The sequence below is a fragment of the Camellia sinensis genome, chromosome 3 (genome assembly GCF_055761805.1).
Source record: "Camellia sinensis isolate YWXY chromosome 3, ASM5576180v1, whole genome shotgun sequence".
Lineage (NCBI taxonomy): Eukaryota > Viridiplantae > Streptophyta > Magnoliopsida > Ericales > Theaceae > Camellia > Camellia sinensis.
The window spans coordinates 118,541,607-118,563,697 of NC_138963.1; the positions used below are offsets into that span (position 1 = coordinate 118,541,607).

At 38.9% G+C, this 22,091-nt stretch overlaps 1 protein-coding gene across 4 annotated transcripts in view; it reads right to left on the reverse strand.

Annotated features, from left to right (window-relative positions):
* LOC114285423 (bifunctional aspartokinase/homoserine dehydrogenase, chloroplastic) overlaps positions 1-22,091 on the reverse strand; it is a 52,424-nt gene that overhangs the window by 14,556 nt on the left and 15,777 nt on the right. For all 4 annotated transcript variants that reach the window (XR_014364432.1, XM_082920580.1, XM_082920582.1 and 1 more), the window contains 2 exons: positions 19,791-19,889; positions 19,213-19,407 (listed from right to left, as the gene is read on the reverse strand). Coding sequence is in view for 3 of the 4 variants with exons in the window: in XM_082920580.1 (XP_082776706.1) it covers positions 19,213-19,407; positions 19,791-19,889 (294 nt within the window). In the remaining variant the exon portion in view is untranslated. The remainder of the gene's footprint in view (positions 1-19,212; positions 19,408-19,790; positions 19,890-22,091) is intronic.

The window sequence follows — 22,091 nt, forward strand, 5'->3', positions numbered from 1 at the left end:
TTTGCTGAAATTTTAATTATTTTGTTGAAAATTTTTCAATTAATTTTGCTGAAAAATTTCAAGTAATTTTGCTGAAAAATTTTCAATTAATTTTGCTGAAAAATTTCAATTATTTTGCTGCTAAAAATATGTTCTTTAATATCTTTATGCTGAAACATTGAATTGCTTGTTGGATAGAATTAGATGTCGAAGTCGAGTGAAAGCAAAAAAGGTCCGGCATGGGAATATGCACGGATGGTAAATCCCCAATACCTTTCAAAGTTCATTTGTAACTTTTGCGACAAAGAAATGAATGGCGGTGTTTACCGAGTCAAGCAACATCTTGCTGGTGGTTATAAAAATGTTGTTGCTTGTAAAAAATGTCCATCTCATGTCAAAAATGAGATTAAAGACTATATGTCTCAAAAAAGTCAATCAAAGGTGCAATTGAGAATGGTTCCTTATTTTGATGAGATGGATAATGATGAAGATGATGATGATGAAATTCTTGAGATAAATCAACATGGTAAAAGGCCTGTTTCTACTCAAGGTTCTACCTATCGAGAACAAGGAAGTAACTCCTCCAAATCTGTTGCTTCCAAACAACCAAAGCAAAAGGGACCCATGGATGTGTACTTCAACCCTGATCCGGAAGTTGCGGTGTAAAATCGTAAAGCCAAGGGAAAGCAAACAAGAATTGATGATAATGATCCTAGCAAGAAGGTGTTGAGAGATCGGGCTCTTGTTTGGTTTTCGAGGTGGATGTATGATACGGGTATACCTTTCAATGTTGTGAACTACAATAGTTTTGGGCCAATGGTTGAAGCTTTTGGGCAATATGGTCCTGGCATGAAACCACCAAGCTACCACGAGGTGCGGGTTCCTTATTTGCAGAAAAAGGTAGACCACACAAATAAGACCATGGAGGATCATAAAAAAGATTGAGTATCATATGGATGCTCTTTAATGGCCAATGGGTGGAAGGACAAAAGAAACAGGGCATTAATTAATTTTTTGGTTAATTGCCCAAGAGGATCAATGTTTATTGAATCTGTTGATGCTTCTAGCTTATCCAAAGACGCAAATAAGATGTTTGAATTGCTTGACAACTTTGTAGAGCGTATTGGTGAAGCCAACGTGGTTCAAGTTGTTACAGATAGTGCCTCAGCAAATGTGTTGGCAGGTTAGTAACTTAGTAGTATACATTTACTTAGTACTTACAATATGAATATGCAATTCTCATATTAAAAACTCGTTCTTTTTTTTTTTTTTAAACTTGTAATAGGGAAGTTTTTGGAGGCAAAGCGGCCACAATTGTATTGGACACCATGTGCAGCTCATTGCTTGGACTTGATGTTGGAGGACGTTTTCAAAATTCCCAACTTCAACAAGACATTTGAAAAGGCAATTGCGGTGCATGGTTATATTGTGAACTGCTCTAGTTTGTTGAATATGATGAGGCAATTTACCCAGTGCAAGGATTTGATCAAGCTAGCAAAAAAAAACTCGATTTGCAACTGCTTTTCTAACTTTATCAAGGATTCATCAACAACAAACTAACTTGAAGAAGATGTTCACTTCAGAGGAATGGACCACAAGCAAATGGGCGAAGGAACCACAGGGTAAAAAGACAGCACAAGTCATATTAATGCCTTCTTTTTGGAACACTGTTCTTTATGCTCTCAAAATATCAAGTCCTCTTGTTCGTGTACTGCGATTGGTTGATGGTGAGAGAAAGCCTCCCATGGGATATATTTATGAGGCAATGGATAGGGCTAAAGAAGCCATTGCAAAATCATTTAATGGAAATGAAGAGAAATACAAGGAGTTTTTTGAAATAATTGACAATAGATGGAATGTTCAATTGCATAGGCCTTTGCATGCAGCTGGGTATTATTTAAACCCAGAGTATTTTTACGCAAATCCGAATATTGAGAAAGATAAGGAAGTCATGTCAGGCCTGTATAAATGCATACAAAGGTTGGTCCCAAACAATGAGACATAAGATAAAGTTTGCGCAGAGTTGACTACCTATAAGAAAGCTGAAGGTCTCTTTGGGATGGCTTTGGCCATTAGACAAAGAACTACAAGGGCACCAAGTGATCTATATTTTATACTTAGGTAATTTTGGTTAGTTATAATCAACAGCTGATTGGTGGAGTGCATATGGTTCTGAAAGGCCAAATTTGCAAACATTCGTCATCAAAATTCTTAGTCTAACTTGTGGCTCATCTGGACGTGAGCAGAATTGGAGTGTGTTTGAACATGTGAATACCTATTTTTAACTATAGTGAATATGAATACCAATAAATTTATTAATACCTAGATAAAAATTTTAATATTTTTATTTGGTTTGAATTTTTGCAGATTCACACCAAAAAGAGAAATAGGTTAGCTCAAAAACGTCTGAATGATTTGGTATTTGTCAAGTATAATAGAGCATTGAGATGTCGATACAATTCCCGTGACACTATTGATCCCATTGCTTTGACGGATATTGATGAAAGTAACGAGTGGTTGGTTGGGAGGATGGAGGAGGAACTTGTCTTTGAGGATGATACTTTGACATGGGTTGTTGTTGCTAGAACTGCTGGAGTTGAGGAAAGTAGCCAAAGAACTAGATCAACAAGGGCAATTGAAAGGGGTTGTTCAACTTCAAAATCTAGACCTAGATTGCAACTTATTGATGAGGAAGAGTCAATTTCAGATGGGGGAGAGGAAGAAGATGCTGAGGGATATGCTGAAGCCAATGATAATGAAGAAGAAGTTCATTTGCTTGATGTTGAATATGATTTTTAGAACTTTTGGATGGGTGGATTGTATTTGTCTTTGTTGGATATTTTCTTTTGTTTATGGATATTTAGCATTTGGAATGATAACTGCATGATGGTTCTTGAAAATATTTATATTTTTGTCTAAACCATTTATTTTAAAAAAATATCATTTCTGGTCGCCTCAATTCGATGAAGCCCTCGCCTCGCCTTGCCTTATCGCCTCGCGCTTAAGCATTAGGAGACCTTGTCGCCTCGGTTCGCTTTTCGCCTTAAAAAACACTGGTATGTCTAATCCAGAATGTAAAGACCATGTTCCTCTCTACCATTAGCAATCCTTTTCTTCGTGATAAGATCCTGAAAAAGACAACGATCAGGAAAAAAAACGTCACGCTACAATTTAAATCACGAGTAAGGCCTCGTTTGGGAACCCTTCTTTTTAGTCAAAAAGCCAAAAAGTTTTTAAATTAGCAAAGAGCCAACAACCCATACCAAAAAGTCAAAGATTCTCTTTTCTCTCTACTTTTTGCACATCTTTTCGTAAAAAGCCAAAAAGTCATCTCAAACATACTAGTTTTTTTTAGCTCATATTTTAGCCAAATAGCCAAAAAGTTACTAAATTAGCTTGTTCCCAAACGAGGCCTAAGACAACTCAAAGATAAAAGATTAACACTAAAATTGGGAACATGGAATACAGAGGACAAAGAAAGGAAAGAGGTGACATAAATTAAACCTTTTCCTAGCACAGACAAAATAGTACCATCTGCAATATGCACTATTTCTTGACATAAGAAGGGGTTATGAGAATAAATTAGAGGAGCCAGACATATGGTCAGAAGCACCAGAATCAATAATCCATGGTACAGTCGTATGAGATAGCAATGCACATGGAGAGAAAGCTAAGTTACCTGAATTGGCAAAGGAAAAAGGAGGTGCACCTAGAGCAAAAGTGGAGGCTCGATGGTCTAGCAAGTGGCAAAGAGCAATCTCAAAATCCGAGACAGATAATCCCGAAACATCAGCAGCAGGTGAGACAACTGGAAAGGAAGATGATGGCAACACCGCGTCTGAAAGATGGGCCCGAGCATTGGCCCCTCGGCCTCTAGACAGACTAGACCGCCCCCCTCGAGCACCAGGACGACCTCTGCGGCCACCAGAAGGAGTCCCATGCAGCTTCCAACAAGTCTCTCGGGTGTGGCGAGGTCTACAACAGTAGTCACAGAAAAGATTATCCTTCTCAGAGGAAGGACGAGAATCACGAGTCACATGGTCGCCAGCGCGAGAAGGGGCAGAAACCAAGGCCGAGCGATCAGTAGTAGCAAAAAGAAGCATCGCAAAGCGGCGACTCTCCTCATTCTACACAAAAGCAAAGGCTTCCTGGAGAGAAGGAAGCACATCCATGCCAAGTACTCTACTCCGAACCGGATCATACTCCACATTTAGGCCTTCCAAGAACTTGAAAACCCGTTCTTGCATCACAAACTTCCGGTAACCAGCAGAATCAGTGGGACAGACAGGCTTGTAATCCTGGAGGTGATCAAGCCGCTTCCACCCATTGCTAAGGAAGGTAAAATACTAGAGGATAGTCATCTCACCTTGTACTAACCTTTCAATGGAGCGACGTAACTCAAAAGCCTGTAAGAAGTTCCCCTTCCAGGAGCAAGTAGTAACTATAGCCTCCCAAATATCCTAGGCAATGTCCATAGACAGGTAGCCCTCTCCAATCTCAGGTACCATAAAATGGATCAACCAACCCATGATTAGGGAGTTGGTGATCTCCCATTGGTCAAAACTAGGATCCGTGGTACTAGGTGTCTGTATCCGTCTATCAACATACCCCATCTTTCCTTCGCTTTTCAAAAAAATAGTCAAACTCTGCGACCCGGCTAGATAATTCTAACTATTGAATAGAGAGGTGGTGATCTTAAGGCCATGGTTAAGGTTATCAGTCATAGTAGTAGGAATAATGGTACTCTCGCCCTTAGGTGGCTGAGAAGTAGTGGACTCACTAAGGGAATTTGTCATGGATACTCTACTATTTAACTCTCAAGCACAATGCCAATCACAAACCCGAAAGATAATATTAGAAGAAAAGACACCACTACACCTATAAAAGCATAAAGAATTAAGGGTTTCCCCCCCCCCCCTCTCTCTTACTGCCCCTTTTTTGTTTTTCCTTTTGTTTAAAAGAGAAGAAAAACAGAGAAGAATGAAAGACGAAAAAGAAAAGCACTCAGACTGATAAGGCAGTAGTCAACAAAGGCAATGAAGGCCCCGTCGACCAACCAGAGGCTACCGAATGGCCTAGAGAGAGACAGAAAAGGCCTCCAAGTTTGCCAACAGACCTAGGATGACAAGCTAGGACTGCCGATAGGCCTAGAAGAGGACAGAGGAAGCTTTGGCTGGCCTGGGAAAGAGCCGATTGACCTTCTTCTTAACTGGGCAAGGGCCGAATGGCCAGAAACTTCCTTCGGTTGGCCTGGGTGGGGGTCGACTGTCCCAGGCAAGGGTCTGGGTGGCCTGGGCAGTCCTGCGGTGGAAGAAGGTGACCGTGCTTAGGTTTCTCCCACTGGCTCTGATACCATGTAGGTTTAAATAAGAGAAAGAGTTAGGGAATGAGATAGATTTCATTCCCTTCTATATTAATAATACTGAGTAATTATAGGAGTGCCATAAGGCATAATATATGGGTCAACCCATTACACCAATCAAGGGAATAAACAAGAAGAAAATACAATCACATATTTCCTATTCTAACAATTCTTTGGTGTGGCCTACGGAAGGAGTTTAAGTAACCATTTGGGGGATTAGGACACAATTTGTGCTCCTATCAATGAGGGGGCCTAGGTATTAGGAAGCTTGAAATCGTTAATCAGGCATTATTAGGTAAGTGGTTATGGAGGTTTTCTTGTAGTTAAGAGAAGTAGTGAAAGGTGGTGACTTCAAAATATGAGAGGAGTTAGGGCGATTGGACGTCTCTTGATAATTATGTGTCTTAGGTAGGCCTTCGAAAGGTATTGGGAAATGTTGGGACTTTGGTAGCAAGAACTCCTACTTCGATGACATTTCTCACTCAAAAACGTGATTTTGAGCGAAACTTGTAAGAAACTTGCTCCCGTCGAGGAAAAAAAACTCGCTTCTAATTGAGATAGAATCTCTCAAACATATAAATCTCACATACAAAATAAAAAATAAGTATAAATAAAAACTCAAACTTATTTTAGTAATTTCTATTTACATAATATTTATTTGTACTTAACAAAGATAATTCGTAATTGATATCAATCTCTAATATGTGTTCATATTTTAACATAAATATTATAACTAAGCAAAAAAAATAATTGTTAGAATATATTTATATATTTAATATATAAAATATATATACACACTCCCATAGGAGTTTCTAGCCTACATACCTTTGCTCCTCTGAATCGCCCCCACCCCCGCTTTGTGCAACTAAGGGTGGGACAAGTTTCTAGGCAATTCTACCATGATGGTGGGGGATGGGAGGAGGGTGAGGTTTTTGGTTTGGCATAGAAAGACTCCAAGATGCTTTTCCAGTGGTGTTGGGATTGCAACATATCAGAGTGCTTCAATTGCAAATTGTTTTCGCAGATTAAAATTTTGCTTTGAAGGGAGACTAAGGATTAGGAGATAGCCGAGTTGATGAGGCTTTGGAAGAAGCTATATAGACGGTCCACCTTGAGACAAAAGATGACTCTTTGAGATAGAATCTTTCTAAATTGAGATTATTCAGGTTAGATCTTTTTATGAAGCTTGGTGAGAAAGGCATATCTCTTATTTGCTGTGGAGATCCATTTAGAATTGTGGGGTCCATCATAAGGTTGCTTTTCTTGCTTAGTGCACAGCTCCAAGGAAAGATTCTTACTATTGACAACTTAATCAAAAGAAGACATATTTTGGTGAATTGGTGTTATATGTGTAAAAGGGAGGGTGATTCAGTGAGCCATCTTTTAATTCGTTGTCAAATGGCTCAAGAGCTTTGGTCCTCGGTTCTTTCTTAGTCCCCATTGGAGTTGAGGATCTTTTGCATTGTTGGCTTGGTGCTAGGATCGCAAACAAGAGCAAGAAGGTGTGGAGATTGATTCCCTTATGTATTATGTAGATTGTTTGGGGAGAAAGGAATCAGAGGTCTTTTGACGGTAGAAAAAAGTCCTTTGTATAGGTTAAAAAGTATACTTCGTAAGTTCTATGTATAGTTGAGAGTCAGGTGTCGCCTATGAAACACGGGTATGGGTACAGATACGAGTACTGGTACTGGTACGATACGGGTATATTGATACAGTAAAATTCAAAAAAAATTAGGGTACGGGTACGGCTTAATACACTTGTAAAAAAATATTTATTTTTAATTTAGAGCAATGCAAAAATTAATTAAATGGTTTAATTTGTTAAGGTCCAACCTATAATTAACATTTAATGCTAAAAGTAAATGTATAAATCAAAACTAAACTAAATGTCAATATATTAAATAACTTCCAAACCATAGTTTAATTTTAAAATCATGCTCAGCATAAAACAAAAAATAAAAAAGAAGTCCAGTGAAAGGAGTTTTATCTCTGTAGTAGAAGAAAATATTGTTTCAACTGAGGTACGGTACGGTACGGTACGGTACAGTACGACACGGCTTGGGTATATACTAGATACGTCTGGGTACACCAAAATAAAAAGAAAAAACTTCGATACATGTTTCGTGTATCCGGTACGTATGCAGAAGTACCATACAAAGTACCATATGCCAGTAAGTATCCGGTATGGGTATAGCATGTTTTTCGAAGTACCCATGCTTCATAGGGTGTTGCTAACCCTTCTCTTGACCAATTTGTGGATTTCATAAAGCCTTTTCATACTAGTGGTGTATAATGATCTTTTGTTTTCTTGGTCCTTTTTGTACTTGGGTGGCATTCCCTCAATAGTTTTTTTGAATAATTTTTTTTGTTACTTACCAAAAAACAGACACATCTGATGTTTGTAAAAAGTTTAGTGATTGACCTGGCATTGTGAATGTATGGATGAGCATAGTGTCGATTTATGAGGCTAGAATGTTTTGTTGCTACACCATAGCTCCCATTTTGTGGTGTTTGATTTAGAGAATCTGATGTTACCTATGTGAAGCGAAGTCCCACATTACCTTGATACAAAAAGGATATGTGATATATATATATATATGTATTTGAGGGCACCCTCACTCGACAAGCTAGCTTGTAAAGTTGCTCAAGATAGTAGCACATGGTGGTATAAGAGTTGGACGTACCACAGGGAAGGGTAGGGTGCATGTCTCAAGCCTTGCACCCAAGGTTCTGAAAAGCGGTTGCGGTCGCCGTAACGGTGGCGGTGACGCGGTTGCAGTTGCGGGGTGTAAAGGCCGTAGTGTAACGGTTGCGGTAACCGGAACCGTGAATTTTTTTATTTTTCGCACAATTTGAAAAAAACTTACCGATACGCATATTTTTTTTCCATGATCATATTTATTGGGTTAAAAATAAATATTGATCAATTTTTGTAAATTTTTAAGTATGATCCAATATATTTCATATTTTTAAATCATTATAAACTGAGTTTTTCACATTTTATTTTAATAATTTTTAAGTATTGGGTTAAAAATAAATATTGATCAATTTTTGTAAATTTTTAAGTATGATCCAATATATTTAATATTTTTAAATCATTATAAACTGAGTTTTTTACATTTTATTTTAATAATTAATAACTTTATATTATACAAAATATCAATCACTAACTATTATATATAAGATAAACAATGACAAAAGTAAGAGAATAAATAAGAGCCTAAATATATATATATATACATATTTTAACCAAGCTAAATAGATAATGACCACACTTATTATTATTATTATTATTATTATTATTATTATTAAACAATATATAGATAGACACACACAAACAAAATGGTTTAGTGATAGCAGCTAAATAAAATAGCATAGGTCTTACAATTTCAACAAATTAATAACATGTTTTTCATCTTTCCTCTTCTCTCTCTCTATCTCTTGCTCCTCCATTTTCTCTCTTTATCTTCCCTCTTTTCCCTATCCCTCTTCCCCTATTTTCAGCTTTTTTTTGTGTGTTTTTTCGAAAGAAACAGTTTGAAACCGTTATGTAACGGTGCGTAACAGGCCATTACGGCACCGTTACGACCGCTATGGCAGCCGCTACGGCCGACACACCTGTGAATCTCAATCACACTGCAAAAGCGGCCGTAACGGGTGGCGGTAACCGCCAAAACCGTTACGTAACGGCGTTACGTAACGGTTGCGGCCGCTTTTTAAAACCTTGCTTGCACCCTAGGCATGAGGGAGAGTATGAAGTGAAATCCCGCATTGCCTAGGTACAAAAGAGATGTGCAATGAATAAGCATGAGGGCATCCCACTTCACAAGCTACTGTATGGAGGTGAGTTCTATTCGAGACTGCATCACAACCTTGTCACAGTCTATACCATTGAATCTAATGCATAGAAAATATCAATAGCAATCCTACATCGTGACCAGTAAAATCTTTCTTAAATGACTTAAATGAATATCATAGTTAAAGTTTCTCTTGTGCAAGTTACAATGAATAAATTAAAATTTATATTACAAGTAAAAGTTAACAAAAATGAACGCATTAGCTTCAATCAGTATAACAATATAAGTCATAATGAAACATTGAGTTTATGAGTTGAGAGAGAGAGTTGGAATTAGTTTATAATTATAGAGCTTAAAGTTACAATCATCTTCTACCTTCACTATATGATTAGCCCTACTCAACTAAGTAGTGTAAATCTCTGAATAACATGAAGCTTGGGTAACCAGCTTAGGGTATGATAGAATATTACCCCCCTATTTATATATGAAGATTAGGGTTTACAAGAAAGACAATTACAAGATGATCCCTGAGGGCATAAAATGATTACAGACCCTAGTGTAACTTTCGGCTAATATAATATGCTAACACTTTCGGCTAATATAATATGCTAACACTCCCCCTCAAGCTGGTGCGAAGATATCTCTCATGCCCAGCTTGCCTAATATGTCATGAAATGGTTTATTCCCAACCCCCTTGGTGAGAATGTCAGCAAGTTGTTCACCAGACTAGACAAAAGGAATACAAATGGTACCACTAGTGAGTTTCTCCTTAATGAAGTGGCGATCAATCTCAACATGTTTTGTCCTGTCATGTTCAACTGGATTGTAAGCGATGTTGATGGCGGCCTTATTATCACAGTATAACCGCATGGAGTCCGTTTGATCAATACCTAGATCACTCAACAATAACTTGATCCATAAAAGTTCACACACACCTTGTGCCATAGCTCTAAACTCAGCTTCTGCACTTGACCTGGCAACCACATTCTGTTTCTTACTCCTCCAAGTAACTAGGTTGCCGCCAACAAATGTGCAATACCCTGAAGTTGATCTCCTATCAGTTACTGACCCAGCCCAGTCAGCATCTGTATAGGCTTCTACACGAAGATGATCATACTTTGAAAAATACAGACCCTTACCAGGAGCAGACTTCAAATACCTCAAGATTCTCATGACAGCCTCAATGTGAATCTGATGAAGAGCATGCATAAACTGACTAACTACACTGACAGCAACAGCAATATCAGGACGGGAGTGAGATAGGTAAATGAGCTTACCCACTAATCGTTGATAGCTCCCCCTATCCACAACTTCTCCTCCTTCATCATCTCCCAATTTCTGATTGGGTTCCAGTGGGGTGGCACATGCCTTGCAGCCAAGCATCCCAGTTTCCTTCAACAGGTCCAGCACATATTTTCTCTGTGAGGTAATATATCCCATCCTTAGAGCGAGCAACTTCAATTCCCAGAAAATACTTCAAGCTTCCCAAGTCTTTGATTTCAAACTCTTTAGCTAAATATTTCTTCAACAGAGGTATTTCCCCACTATCATTGCCTGTAAGAACTATGTCATCTACATAAATAATAAGTGTTGTAGTCTTACCGCGTGAGGAATGTTTCACAAACAATGTGTGATCTCCCTGACTTTGTTTGAAGCCATATTTAAACATAGCCTGAGTGAATCTCTCAAACCAAGCCCTTGGAGACTGTTTGAGACCATATAATGACTTCCGAAGTTTGCATACTTTGCCTTCTGTTTGATGATCCTCAAAACCCGGAGGAATGTCCATATATACTTCTTCTTCGAGGTCACCATGGAGAAAAGCATTCTTGACATCAAACTGATAAAGCGGCCAATCTAGATTAGCTGCTAGAGAGAGAAGTACTCTGACTAAATTCATTTTAGCCACGGGTGCGAAGGTCTCCTGATAATCAATGCCATATGTCTGAGTAAACCCTTTTGCCACAAGTCTTGCCTGGTAACGCTCAATAGACCCATCTGCTTTGTGTTTTACAGTATATACCCATTTACATCCCGCAGGTCGTTTGCCCGTAGGTAACTCAGTCAATTCCCAAGTGCCATTCTTCCTAAGTGCTTTCATTTCCTCAATCATGGCTAGTTTCCACTCAGAGGTAGCAAGAGCATCCTGAAAATGGTTAGGAATGCTAACAGAGGAAATATTGGACACAAACGCTCTATATGAGGATGACAAATGAGAGTATGATACAAACTGTGAGATAGGATGTCGAGTACAAAATCTCACACCCTTCCTCTTGGCAATAGGAACATCAAGATCAATGGACTCAAGAGATTCAAAGTTACCTAGACTCTCATCAGAAACAGGAGATGGCAGTGGAGTAGCAAAAACGGTCCCGTGTATCCAGTTAACTTGTTTTCTGTCTATGTCCCGGACATAAACATGCCCGTCCTTATTCTTGGTGACAGTGGGTTCTATAGTCCCAGTAGAAGAGGGGGTTGCAAGAACAACTGGTTCCACCATAGGAAGCACAGTAGTAGAGGGTGGTGCAAAAATAACTGGTTCCACCATAGGAGGCACAGGACTCACTTCACACCAAGGCTTCCCCAGAAATGAGGATGGTGACACCGGAGAGGACAAGAAATAGGACTGGGACTCAAAGAAAGTTACATCCATGGATACAAACCACTTACGAGAAGAAGGGTGGTAACATTTATACCCCTTTTGAGTAGGAGAGTAACCAAGGAAAACACACTTGAGGGCGCGAGGGTCCAACTTACCACGAGAGGGAGAGTGATTATGGACAAAACAGACACAACCAAATATTTTGGGAGGAATAGAAAACAAGGACGGAGAACCGAGGAGGACGCGAAGCGAAGCCTGTTTGTCCAAGACCTGGGTAGGGAGACGATTAATAAGATGGGCAGCGGTGAAAACAGCGTCGCCCCAATAGGGCCGAGGCACATTCATAAAAAAACACATGCACCGAGCCATGTCAAGAAGATGCCGATTCTTGCGTTCGGCCACCCCATTTTGTTGAGGGGTATTGGTGCAAGAGGTCTGATGGATAATGCCATGAGTAGAGAAATATTGTCCTAACCCAGAATCTATGTATTCCCCGCCATTATCAGAACGAAATATTTTGATAGTGGCCCCAAACTGAGTACAAATCATCTTATGAAAAGTGCGAAACACAAAGAAAACCTCACTCTTATCTTTCATGAGATACACCCAAGTAGCACGAGAAAAATCATCAACAAATGTAACAAACCAGTGATGACCTTTCACAGACAGAACACGAGAGGGACCCCAAACATCAGACTGTATTACTGAAAAAGGAACGAAGCTTTTATTCAAACTGGGAGCAAAAGAAGCTCTATGTTGTTTTCCAAGTTGACAAGACTCACAAAGAAAGTCAGACACATGATGATTTGCGAAACTAGAAGGAAATAAATGCTTAAATAAATGAAATGAGGGATGCCCAAGACGCCGATGCCACAGCCATAAATCAGCGGGGGTAGTAGAAGACGTGGTGGAAGAATAAGCAAGTTTGTCCGGTTGATCTAGGAAGTAGAGACCATTTTCTGCACTACCACTGCCAATCGTCCTCCCCGTGACAAGGTCCTGAAAAAGACAATGATCAGGAAAAAAAGTCACACTACAATTCAAATCCTGGGTAAGACGACTTAAGGATAACAGATTAACAGAGAACTTGGGAACATGGAGAACAGAAGATAGATGTATGGTAGGAGTGACTTGGACTAAACCTTTTCCAGAAATGGAAGAAACAGTACCATTGGCAATCCTAACTTTGTCCTGACCTGAAGAGGGCTTATAGACAGAGAAAATATCAGAGGAGCCAGACATATGATCTGAGGCACCAGAATCAATAATCCAAGGCAAAGATTTATGACACAGGAAAGCACAAGGAGAAGATGTTAAGTTACCTGAGCGGGCAAAGGACGAGGAAGCGGTACTGAGAGCAGTAGAAGATCTGCGGTCCAACAATTAGCGCAAAGCATCCTCCAGCTCAGTATCAAAAGCTTGGGTAACAGAAGTAGAATTAGAATCAAGGGTATCAACGGCACTAGACTGATGAGCCCGGGAATAGGAACCACGTCCTCTAGATTGGCCTGACCGACCTCCTCGAGAACCAGACCGATCACCTCGACCCCCGGATGGAGTCCCATGAAGCTTCCAACACGTCCCACGAGTATGCCGCGACTTCTTGCAATAATCACAGAATACAGACTCCTTAGCAGCAGACGGAGGAAGCAGGCTGAGGCCATCTCGAGGAGTAGACAGTAATGCGGAACGGTAAGTAGAGGCAGGGGACATCATAGCAGACCGGCGACTCTCCTCATTCTGTACATAGGCAAATGCCTCCTAAAGTGAAGGAAGAGTGTCCATACTCAGAACTCGACCCCTAACTGGATCGTACTCCACATTTAGGCCGGCCAAAAATTTAAAGACCCGTTCCCGTGCGATGAACTTCTTGTAGCCGACAGAATCAGTAGGGCAAACGGGCTTATAGTCTTCCAGGTGGTCAAGGCGTTTCCAGCTGTTGGTGAGGAAAGTGAAGTACTGAAAAACAGTCTGCTCCCCCTGAAGTGAGCTCTCAATAGAGCGGCGCAACTCAAATGCCTGTGAAAAATTCCCTTTGCGGGAATAGGTAACAGCCACAGCCTCCCAAACGTCCTGGGCAGTCTCCATAGACAAGTAGCCCTCACTAAGTTCTGGAACCATTGAATGGATAAGCCAACTCATAATCAAAGAGTCGGTAATCTCCCATTGGTCATAACCTGAGTCAGTGGTACTAGGTGCCTGTATCCTGCCATCAACATACCCCATCTTCCCTCTGCTCTTCAAAAACATAGTCAAACTTTGAGACCATGCTAGGTAGTTCTGACCATTAAATAGAGAGGTGGTGATTTTCAGACTAGGGTTGGGGTTCTCAGTCATGGTAGTAGGTAGAATGGGACTCTCACTCTTTGGTGTTTGAGAAGAAGGGGACACACTGGTAGAATCTGTCATGGATACAATACTACCGAACCCGCAACAAAACTAGTGGCAATCACAAACCCAGAAGGTGGTAGTGAGATAACAGGCACAATGACCACTATAAAGACATAACAAAATTAAGAAACCATTTTTTTGTTTTTTGTTTTTTGCTTTATATATATATATATATATATATATATATATATGTATATATTGATTTATTTATGTATACATGTATTGGTACGGTGTGATATATATATTTATATATACCAGGCTATATCAGGATATATATATATTTATATATACTAGGGTGTGATACAAAAGAGAGGCTATATCATACCAAACAGTGGACGAGAGTGAGAGTATATCAGAGATTGACGATTGATGAAGGCGACAGAGGAGCTGAGGACGACGAGTGACGAAGATGAGCGACGAGCTGAGGACGACGAGAGCGATGAAGACGAGCGACGAACGGCTAGAGGAGATCGACGAGCTGAGGAGCTGAGACGAAGACGAAGACGAAGCAGATGATCCAACGGCTGATGAAGACGAAGCGGAGTGACGACGGTGACTGAAGATCGACCCAGCAGATGATCCAACTAGGTACGTTTTGAACCCTAACCCTAGAGGTGTAGCTCTGATACCATGAAGCTTGGGTAACCAGCTTAGGGTATGATAGAATATCACCCCCTATTTAAATATGAAGATTAGGGTTTACAAGAAAGACAATTACAAGATGATCCCTGAGGGCATAAAATGATTACAGACCCTAGTGTAACTTTCTGCTAATATAATATGCTAACACTTTCGGCTAATATAATATGCTAACATAACAATCCTCCAGGAATCTAACTAAACGAATCAAGCATTGTTGTCTTATGGGGTTTGCTCCTAATTATTACATTTTTTTTTTTTTTGAGCATCAACTAAAAATTTTATTAAAAATAAGAAAAATGAAAGAGGACAAGAAGTCCTCATACAAAGAAGGAGATAGAGCAAAACAAAAGCACAAAACTCCTAGCATTAGGAATGGCAAACAGCAGCCCAATTCCTAGAGATCAAGAACAAAGGAACTCCTTTAAAAGGAGGGGACACAAATGCCCAAAACGAAGCCAAATACCCCACCCTATCCCACAAAACCTCTACATTCCATTCCTTTCCATCAAAGATTCTTGCATTTCTCTCCAACCATATAGTCCAAAAAATAGCAAAAGCAATACTTGACCACAATGTTTTAGCACTTTTGGTGTTTCCAAACCCTTTGAACCTAACAAGAAGCATTTGAATGCAATCCTGCGGAGCAACCCACTGATTATCACATAAGCCAAAAAGGTGCTACCATAATTCAAAAGCTATCGGGCAATGAAGGAATAAATGATCTGCCGCCTCTGAATTCCTCTTGCACATCACACACCATTGAGGGCAAAGAGAGTGATTAGGCTTCTTCTTTGGAAAACATCCTTAGTTTTGACACCCCTTTGAGCTAAAGACCACAAGGCACCACCAGTTTCCAAATTTTTTTTTTAAAGAGAAAACACAGGAACAGAGGGATTATCAATAAGCTTATCAAATAAAGATTTACAGGAAAAGACCCCTAAGAAATAATATTCCAGACCCTAGTGTCACGAGAGGAAGAAAGAGAACCCTATCAAGCAATACCAACAAAGATACCAAGTCAACAACCTCCCTATCATTGAAGTTTCTAGAGAAGTCAAAACTCCAAGAGATGGATGCCATAGAAGAACATGCCACTGATGCTATCGAAACAATCCAAGAACGAACCAACCGATATAGAAGTGGAACAGCTCTATCAAACAAGTTGTCCTAATTATGACATCCTCCTTCACCTTACTGAGTATGATTGTAAGTAAAATTGAGCCAACATTGCATTTCTTGACATTTCATCCTCTATTAATATTCTCCAAATATTAGCCAACTAAAAGGTGAAAACATATTTCAAACATGTTTGTGGAACAAGGCTCTCTAACAGCTTCGTGTTATTGCATGACATGTGCATTTTTTATTAAACTAGGTTATGAGAGGGTGCATGGTGGGTATGATTTTGATAATAGAAATGAGGTAGGAGAGAGTACTTTAAATTTTGCATTGGCCTCTAACCTGGTGGTGGTCAATATACTATGTATAAGAAGAGGAGAATCATTTGATAACATTTAAGAGTGGGTCAATTAGGAGCCAAATAGATTACTTTCTAGTAAGAAAAGTGAAGCATCTAAAATACAACGACTATAAGGTGATTCCTGGAGAGAGCCTGGCGTCTCAACACAGGATTTTGGTACTAAATCTATACTTTAAAGGGCAATACCAAGTTAGGAAGGATAGTGGGCGTCGTAGGACGAGATGGGAGGACCTAAAAGGGGGTAAACTAGAAATATTTAAGAATAAAATAGGTAAAAAAAGTACTTGAGACTTGGAAGATGATGTTAACACTGTGTGGAACTCAAAGGCTAATTATATGAGAAGAATCTCAAGGGAAGTCCTTGGAGAGTCAAAAGGAAAGGGACCCAACTCTAAGGAAACTTGGTGGTGGAAGGAGGAGGTTCAAGCGGTAGTAAAGACGAAAAACTAGTGCTTTAAAGAGTGGCAAAAGAATAACTAAGGAAAACCTTAAGGGCTATAGATTGGCTAATAATGAGGTCGCTAAGTTGAAAGCCTATGATGACCTATACACTAGATTAGATAATAAGGAGGGAGAGAAGAGAATACACAAACCTGTTAAGATAAGAGAGGAAAACAAGAGATTTTAATCAAGTTAAATGCATCAAGAGTGAGGACTCTAAGGTGTTGGTGAAAGATGAAGAGATAAAGGAGAGATGGAATAACTATTTTGAAAAATTGTTAAATAAAGAACATGGAAGAAGGTCGAAAGGGGAGGAAGTAGCCACTAATAAGGAAACCAAGATTATGCGTTCTATCGAAGGATTAGAAACTTTGAAGTGGAGATTACACTTAAGAAGATTCCAATGATATCCCTATTGAAGCTTAGAAATGTTTGGATAAGAAAGGGGTTGCTTGCTTCACTAAGTTATTTAGGAAGATTTTGTTGACTAGAAAAATGCCAGAGGAGCGGAGGAAGAGTATTTTAGTGCCAATCTATAAGAATAAAGGAAATATCTAAAATTGCAACAACAATAGAGGAATCAAGCTCATGTGTCATATAATAAAAGTGTGGGAGAGAGTGATGGAACATCGATTGCGAGATATAACAAAGGTGTCAGAGAATCAATTTGGATTTATGTCTGGTAGGTCAACAATAGAAACGATCTATCTTTTGAGGAGAGTAATAGAAAATTATAGAGAAAAGAAAAGAGACATTAATATAGTTTTTATCGATCTTGAGAAAGCATATGATAAAGTGCCTCGGGATATAATATGGGGGGTGCTAGAGAAGAAAATGGTGACAAAAAGTTACATTAATGTGATTAGCGACATGTATGAAAGTGTGGTGACCACTATTAGATCATCTGCTGGAAAGACTAGTGAATTGTCAATTACTGTGCGGTTACACCAAGGATCAATCTCAATTACCTTTTTGCTTTAGCTATAGATGAGTTGATAAGAAATATTCAAGATGATGTGTCATGGTATATGCTTTTTGCAAATGATATCGCGTTAGTAGATGAAACTAGAGAGACAAGCACTAGAATTTAAAAGATTTAGGATAAGCAAAACTAAGACAGAGTACATAAAGTATAATTTTAGTAATAGTAATAATGGAAGCAGAGGATAAGTGAAGATTGAGAACCAAGAACTATCTAACAGTGAACATTTTCGTTATTTAGGATCAATTATCAAAACGGCTTGGGAGATTGGAGCGGATGTGGTCCATAAAATTAAGGCGAGATGGTTTAAGTAGAGAAGCGCGTCTGGGGTACTATGTGATAAGCACGTACCCACTAAACTAAAAGAAAAGTTCTATAGAACGACTGTTAGGCCAGCGATATTGTATGGAATAGAATGTTGGGCAATTAAGAAGCATGATGTAGATAAGATGAGTATTACTGAGATGAGGATGCTACAGTGGATATGTGGCAAGACTAGAAAAGACAGAGTTAGGAATGAGTATATTTATGAATGGGTAGGAGTAGTACCGATAGAAGATAAGTTGAGAAAGAATAGATTGAGATGTTTGGTCATATAAACAGAGGCGGTAGTGAAGAGATATGATACAGTGATGACAGATGGAAGTGTTAGGGGCAGGGCCAGGGGCAGACCTAGATTGACGTGAGATAGTGTAGTAAATAAAGATATGAATCTCCTAAATTTGACTAACTAAATGGAAGTTGATAGGAGTCAAGTGGAGAAAAAAGATTCATGTAGCTGATCTCATTTGATGGAACTTAAGGCTTAGTTTGGTTTAGTTTCCTTTTCTACCTAAAATGTTTTGAAGCATGCTTAATGAATCCTTGAAACATAGTTTAGAAACATAATTCCTTGAATAGGATGCACTTTTATGCTTTGGTATGAAATGACTATAGTTTGGCGTGGAATGGGGTCGTCACAAAGGCTTCATTGAATTGTCTAACGGCGAGTAGCTCAGCGGTGAGACTTATACCAATAAAGCAGCAAGTCCCAATTCGAGCCACCTCAACTTCACCTAATGTACACTTGTGGGGGCGTTGGGGTACATCCCAGGTTTTATCCTATGGGGTTGGTCCAAAGGACCCTACCCTGAAGGTGCTCCCGGATATCAAAAAAGGAAACAAGGCTCTGTTGAGTTGGGTTGAGATCAAAGTTATGTATTCTTAAACCTCTTTAATGTATTTTGAAAATAAGGTACGATACGGTAATTCACCCAAAAAAATAAAATACAAGTACGCAACAAAGATGATGGAATTTAAGAGCTTCATTTTAAGACCATGTTGTCCAAATTCATAAACACAAGAGGATTCAATATGTGAACTTCATGCTCTTCATAAAAGAAAAGCGGACAGTTGCAATTCTAGTATTTAACCATTGAACCTTAATCTATCAATTATCATGAATCGACTTGTACTGTCTAGACTCAAACTTAATCAATAAACTACAATCCATCATAGATATGATACTAATTGACTGATAAAGAAAATAGAATGTACCTGATCCCTGAGCTGGTCAAGCAAGGTGCCACCAATCAATCCAGATCCAACAATACCCACTGCTATCGTGGTTTTAGAGAAATAAAATCTTGAGTGGACAGCTCTTAGGGCCTTCACACAGTCTTCTTGTTTGACAACCACAGTGATATTGTACTCTGAGCAACCTTGGGCTATAGCACGGACATTAATATTAGCCTGCAGTATAGTAACTATTCATTAACTTTTTCATGAAATTTATGAGAAGCATGCATATAACCTAGAAATTGGGCTCCACCACAGGGAAAAGGACAGATAAAATTTATTTTGCAGTTAAGTATCTATCATAATGTACACATGCCAGTAATCAGGTGTAATTCCGGAGGCAAAATGTCTACTTATTGAATGTTCAGGAAGAATAATTCTGGAGTGCCCTATTGACACACCAACTTTTTCTCACTGCACTCCACTTCTCATGAACTTTGAATTTCCAGGAATCTAGGCAGTCACAATGTAGAATGCATGAAGCTGAAAGGGGATGACAATAGCACTGCACATGAAAATTTAGCAGAGTATAATACTAATTTAATAACTTTACCAACCTTTGCAAGCGCATTGAAAAGTGTAGCACTGACTCCAGGAGTACTTGCCATTTTCTGGCCTACTGCTGCCAAAATGCTACAGTTTGAGATGACCGCAACCTGAGAAGAGCTGAAATTATTTAAGATAGGAACCAAAGTGGATATATAGAAATCTAATTAGACTAGGCATGAATACAAGATGATGTCCGTGTCCTCAAGTACCACAGAAGTAAAATAAGAACTAAATGTTTGAGATTTGGGGTCCAGGGATATGTGGATAGCAGTCAGCTAACAAACTTGGCCTATGTTAATATAATACAGAGGTGTCACATAAGGGTGGATAAGCTTGAAACTGAATTCATGATTATATGATATCGGCATCTGACAGGACCACAAGCAGAATTGTATGCTGAAGCCCATCAAAAGGCCCATTCAAACAAATAAAATTTAAAACAAATATATTAAAGCAATAGATGGTTCAAACCTCAACAAATCAAATAATGTTGGTAGATGTACATGTACATCATTATCTTTTTAGAGGTATTATATTACACCAAAGGCATACAATCGGCATATATACCTTCTAAATTCCTAACCTCTGGTGATTTATAAGGGCCACACCCAGAAAGGCAAAAACTCTTTATTTTCACCTCATTTGTAAAAATTAGAGGCCTCCAGGGAAAAAGCTGCTCTAAGGCTTTATTATCTTAACTACAATCCGTAGGTCTAAAATGAATGGAACAGGATACAGTCGTGTGATACTCATTTTAACATCCAGCAGGTCAGTGATCTGGTTTTTTGGTATAACCATTTCCTGACTTAGGTTGAAATTTGACTGCTAGTACGGCCTCCTCCCCCTCTTCATCTACTTCAATTTTGTGATCCCCCTCCCACAACTATCAGTCAAGCAATGTGGACAGCAAGAACCTGCAAAGGAATGGCAAAAAATCCCATACCATGGTCCCTGCCCCACCCTGACCCTAATGAGATAGGTTCAGGCACTTCAACCATAGGGGCAGGTTTGGGGGTAGGCAAGTAAAACTTGTACTTGGGTTACAAGGCAGGTGGGAGGAGTGGAGTTCTGAGGTTTGGGTATAAGCAAGACAATGTAGATCATACCACATTCATTAAACAAGATCAGGATAAAATTACCCTCTTGTGTATTAGAATAACAGTGGTAACACGAAATGATGCAGAAGAAGTCTCAGCTTACAGTACACCTAGTCAAGGAATGTGAAATCAAAGATCTAGGTTTATTGAGATACTTTCTTGGAATTGAACTTGCAAGATCGAACTAGGGCATTTTATTAATAAAAGAAAGTACATTCTGATCTTCTTAAGGAAACAGGCATGTTGGGTGTAGACCACCAAATTCTTCTATTGATGCAAATCACTAACTCAATTGTAGTGTTAGCGATCTAGTTGATAAGGGTAGGTACCAGAGATTTTGTTTTGGGAGACTGATGTACCTATCTCATACTCAATCGGATATTGGACATACACTAGGGTAGTCAATCAGTTTATACATGATCCTCGTACGGTACATCTACATGTTCATCGGATTCTTATGCACTTTAAGTAGGCTCCAAGAAAAGGGATCTTGTTCTCTAACCATAGTCATCTGAGATTGTAGTGGTTGGAGGTTTTTACTAATGTAGATCGGGCAGGTACAGTTGATGATAGGAAGTCTACTTCCAGATATTGTACTATTGTAAGGAGAAATTTAGTTACATGGATAAGTATGAAGCAACCCATAGTGGACAGATTTAGTGCTGAGGTAGAGTGCAAGAACATGGCTCATGGTATATGCAAGCTTATATGGCTTCAGATTTTACTAAAGGTCTTCAGATTGTATAACAAAGAACCCATGAAATTGTATTGTGATAATAAGGTAGCCATTAATATAGTTCATTAGTCCATTCGACATGACAAGACAAGACAAGGTATCAGAGCTTAGTGAAGAGCTTTTGAAAGCAAGATCAAGTTATGTAAGTATTTCTATCTATATATAAATTTTAATGATATTTAAAAAGAAAATCATAAAATATTATTCGTCAAGTTTAATCTTAAATTGTGTATCTTTTGTATTTTATATCTTCATAATTATTTGTTTTATTTATAGTTGTTGTAAAACCTATATGTTTAGTGTATGTCAAAGCCCATATACTCGTTAAGATCTTTTGACTATTGGCCATAATTAGGCATTTTTAAGTCTTTAAGATCATAAAGAGAGGTTTTAGGCACCAAATAAATACACTAGAAGGATCTTAGGTACCAACAACAATCTATAATGGCAATTAACCCTGAAGATACAATATGTTT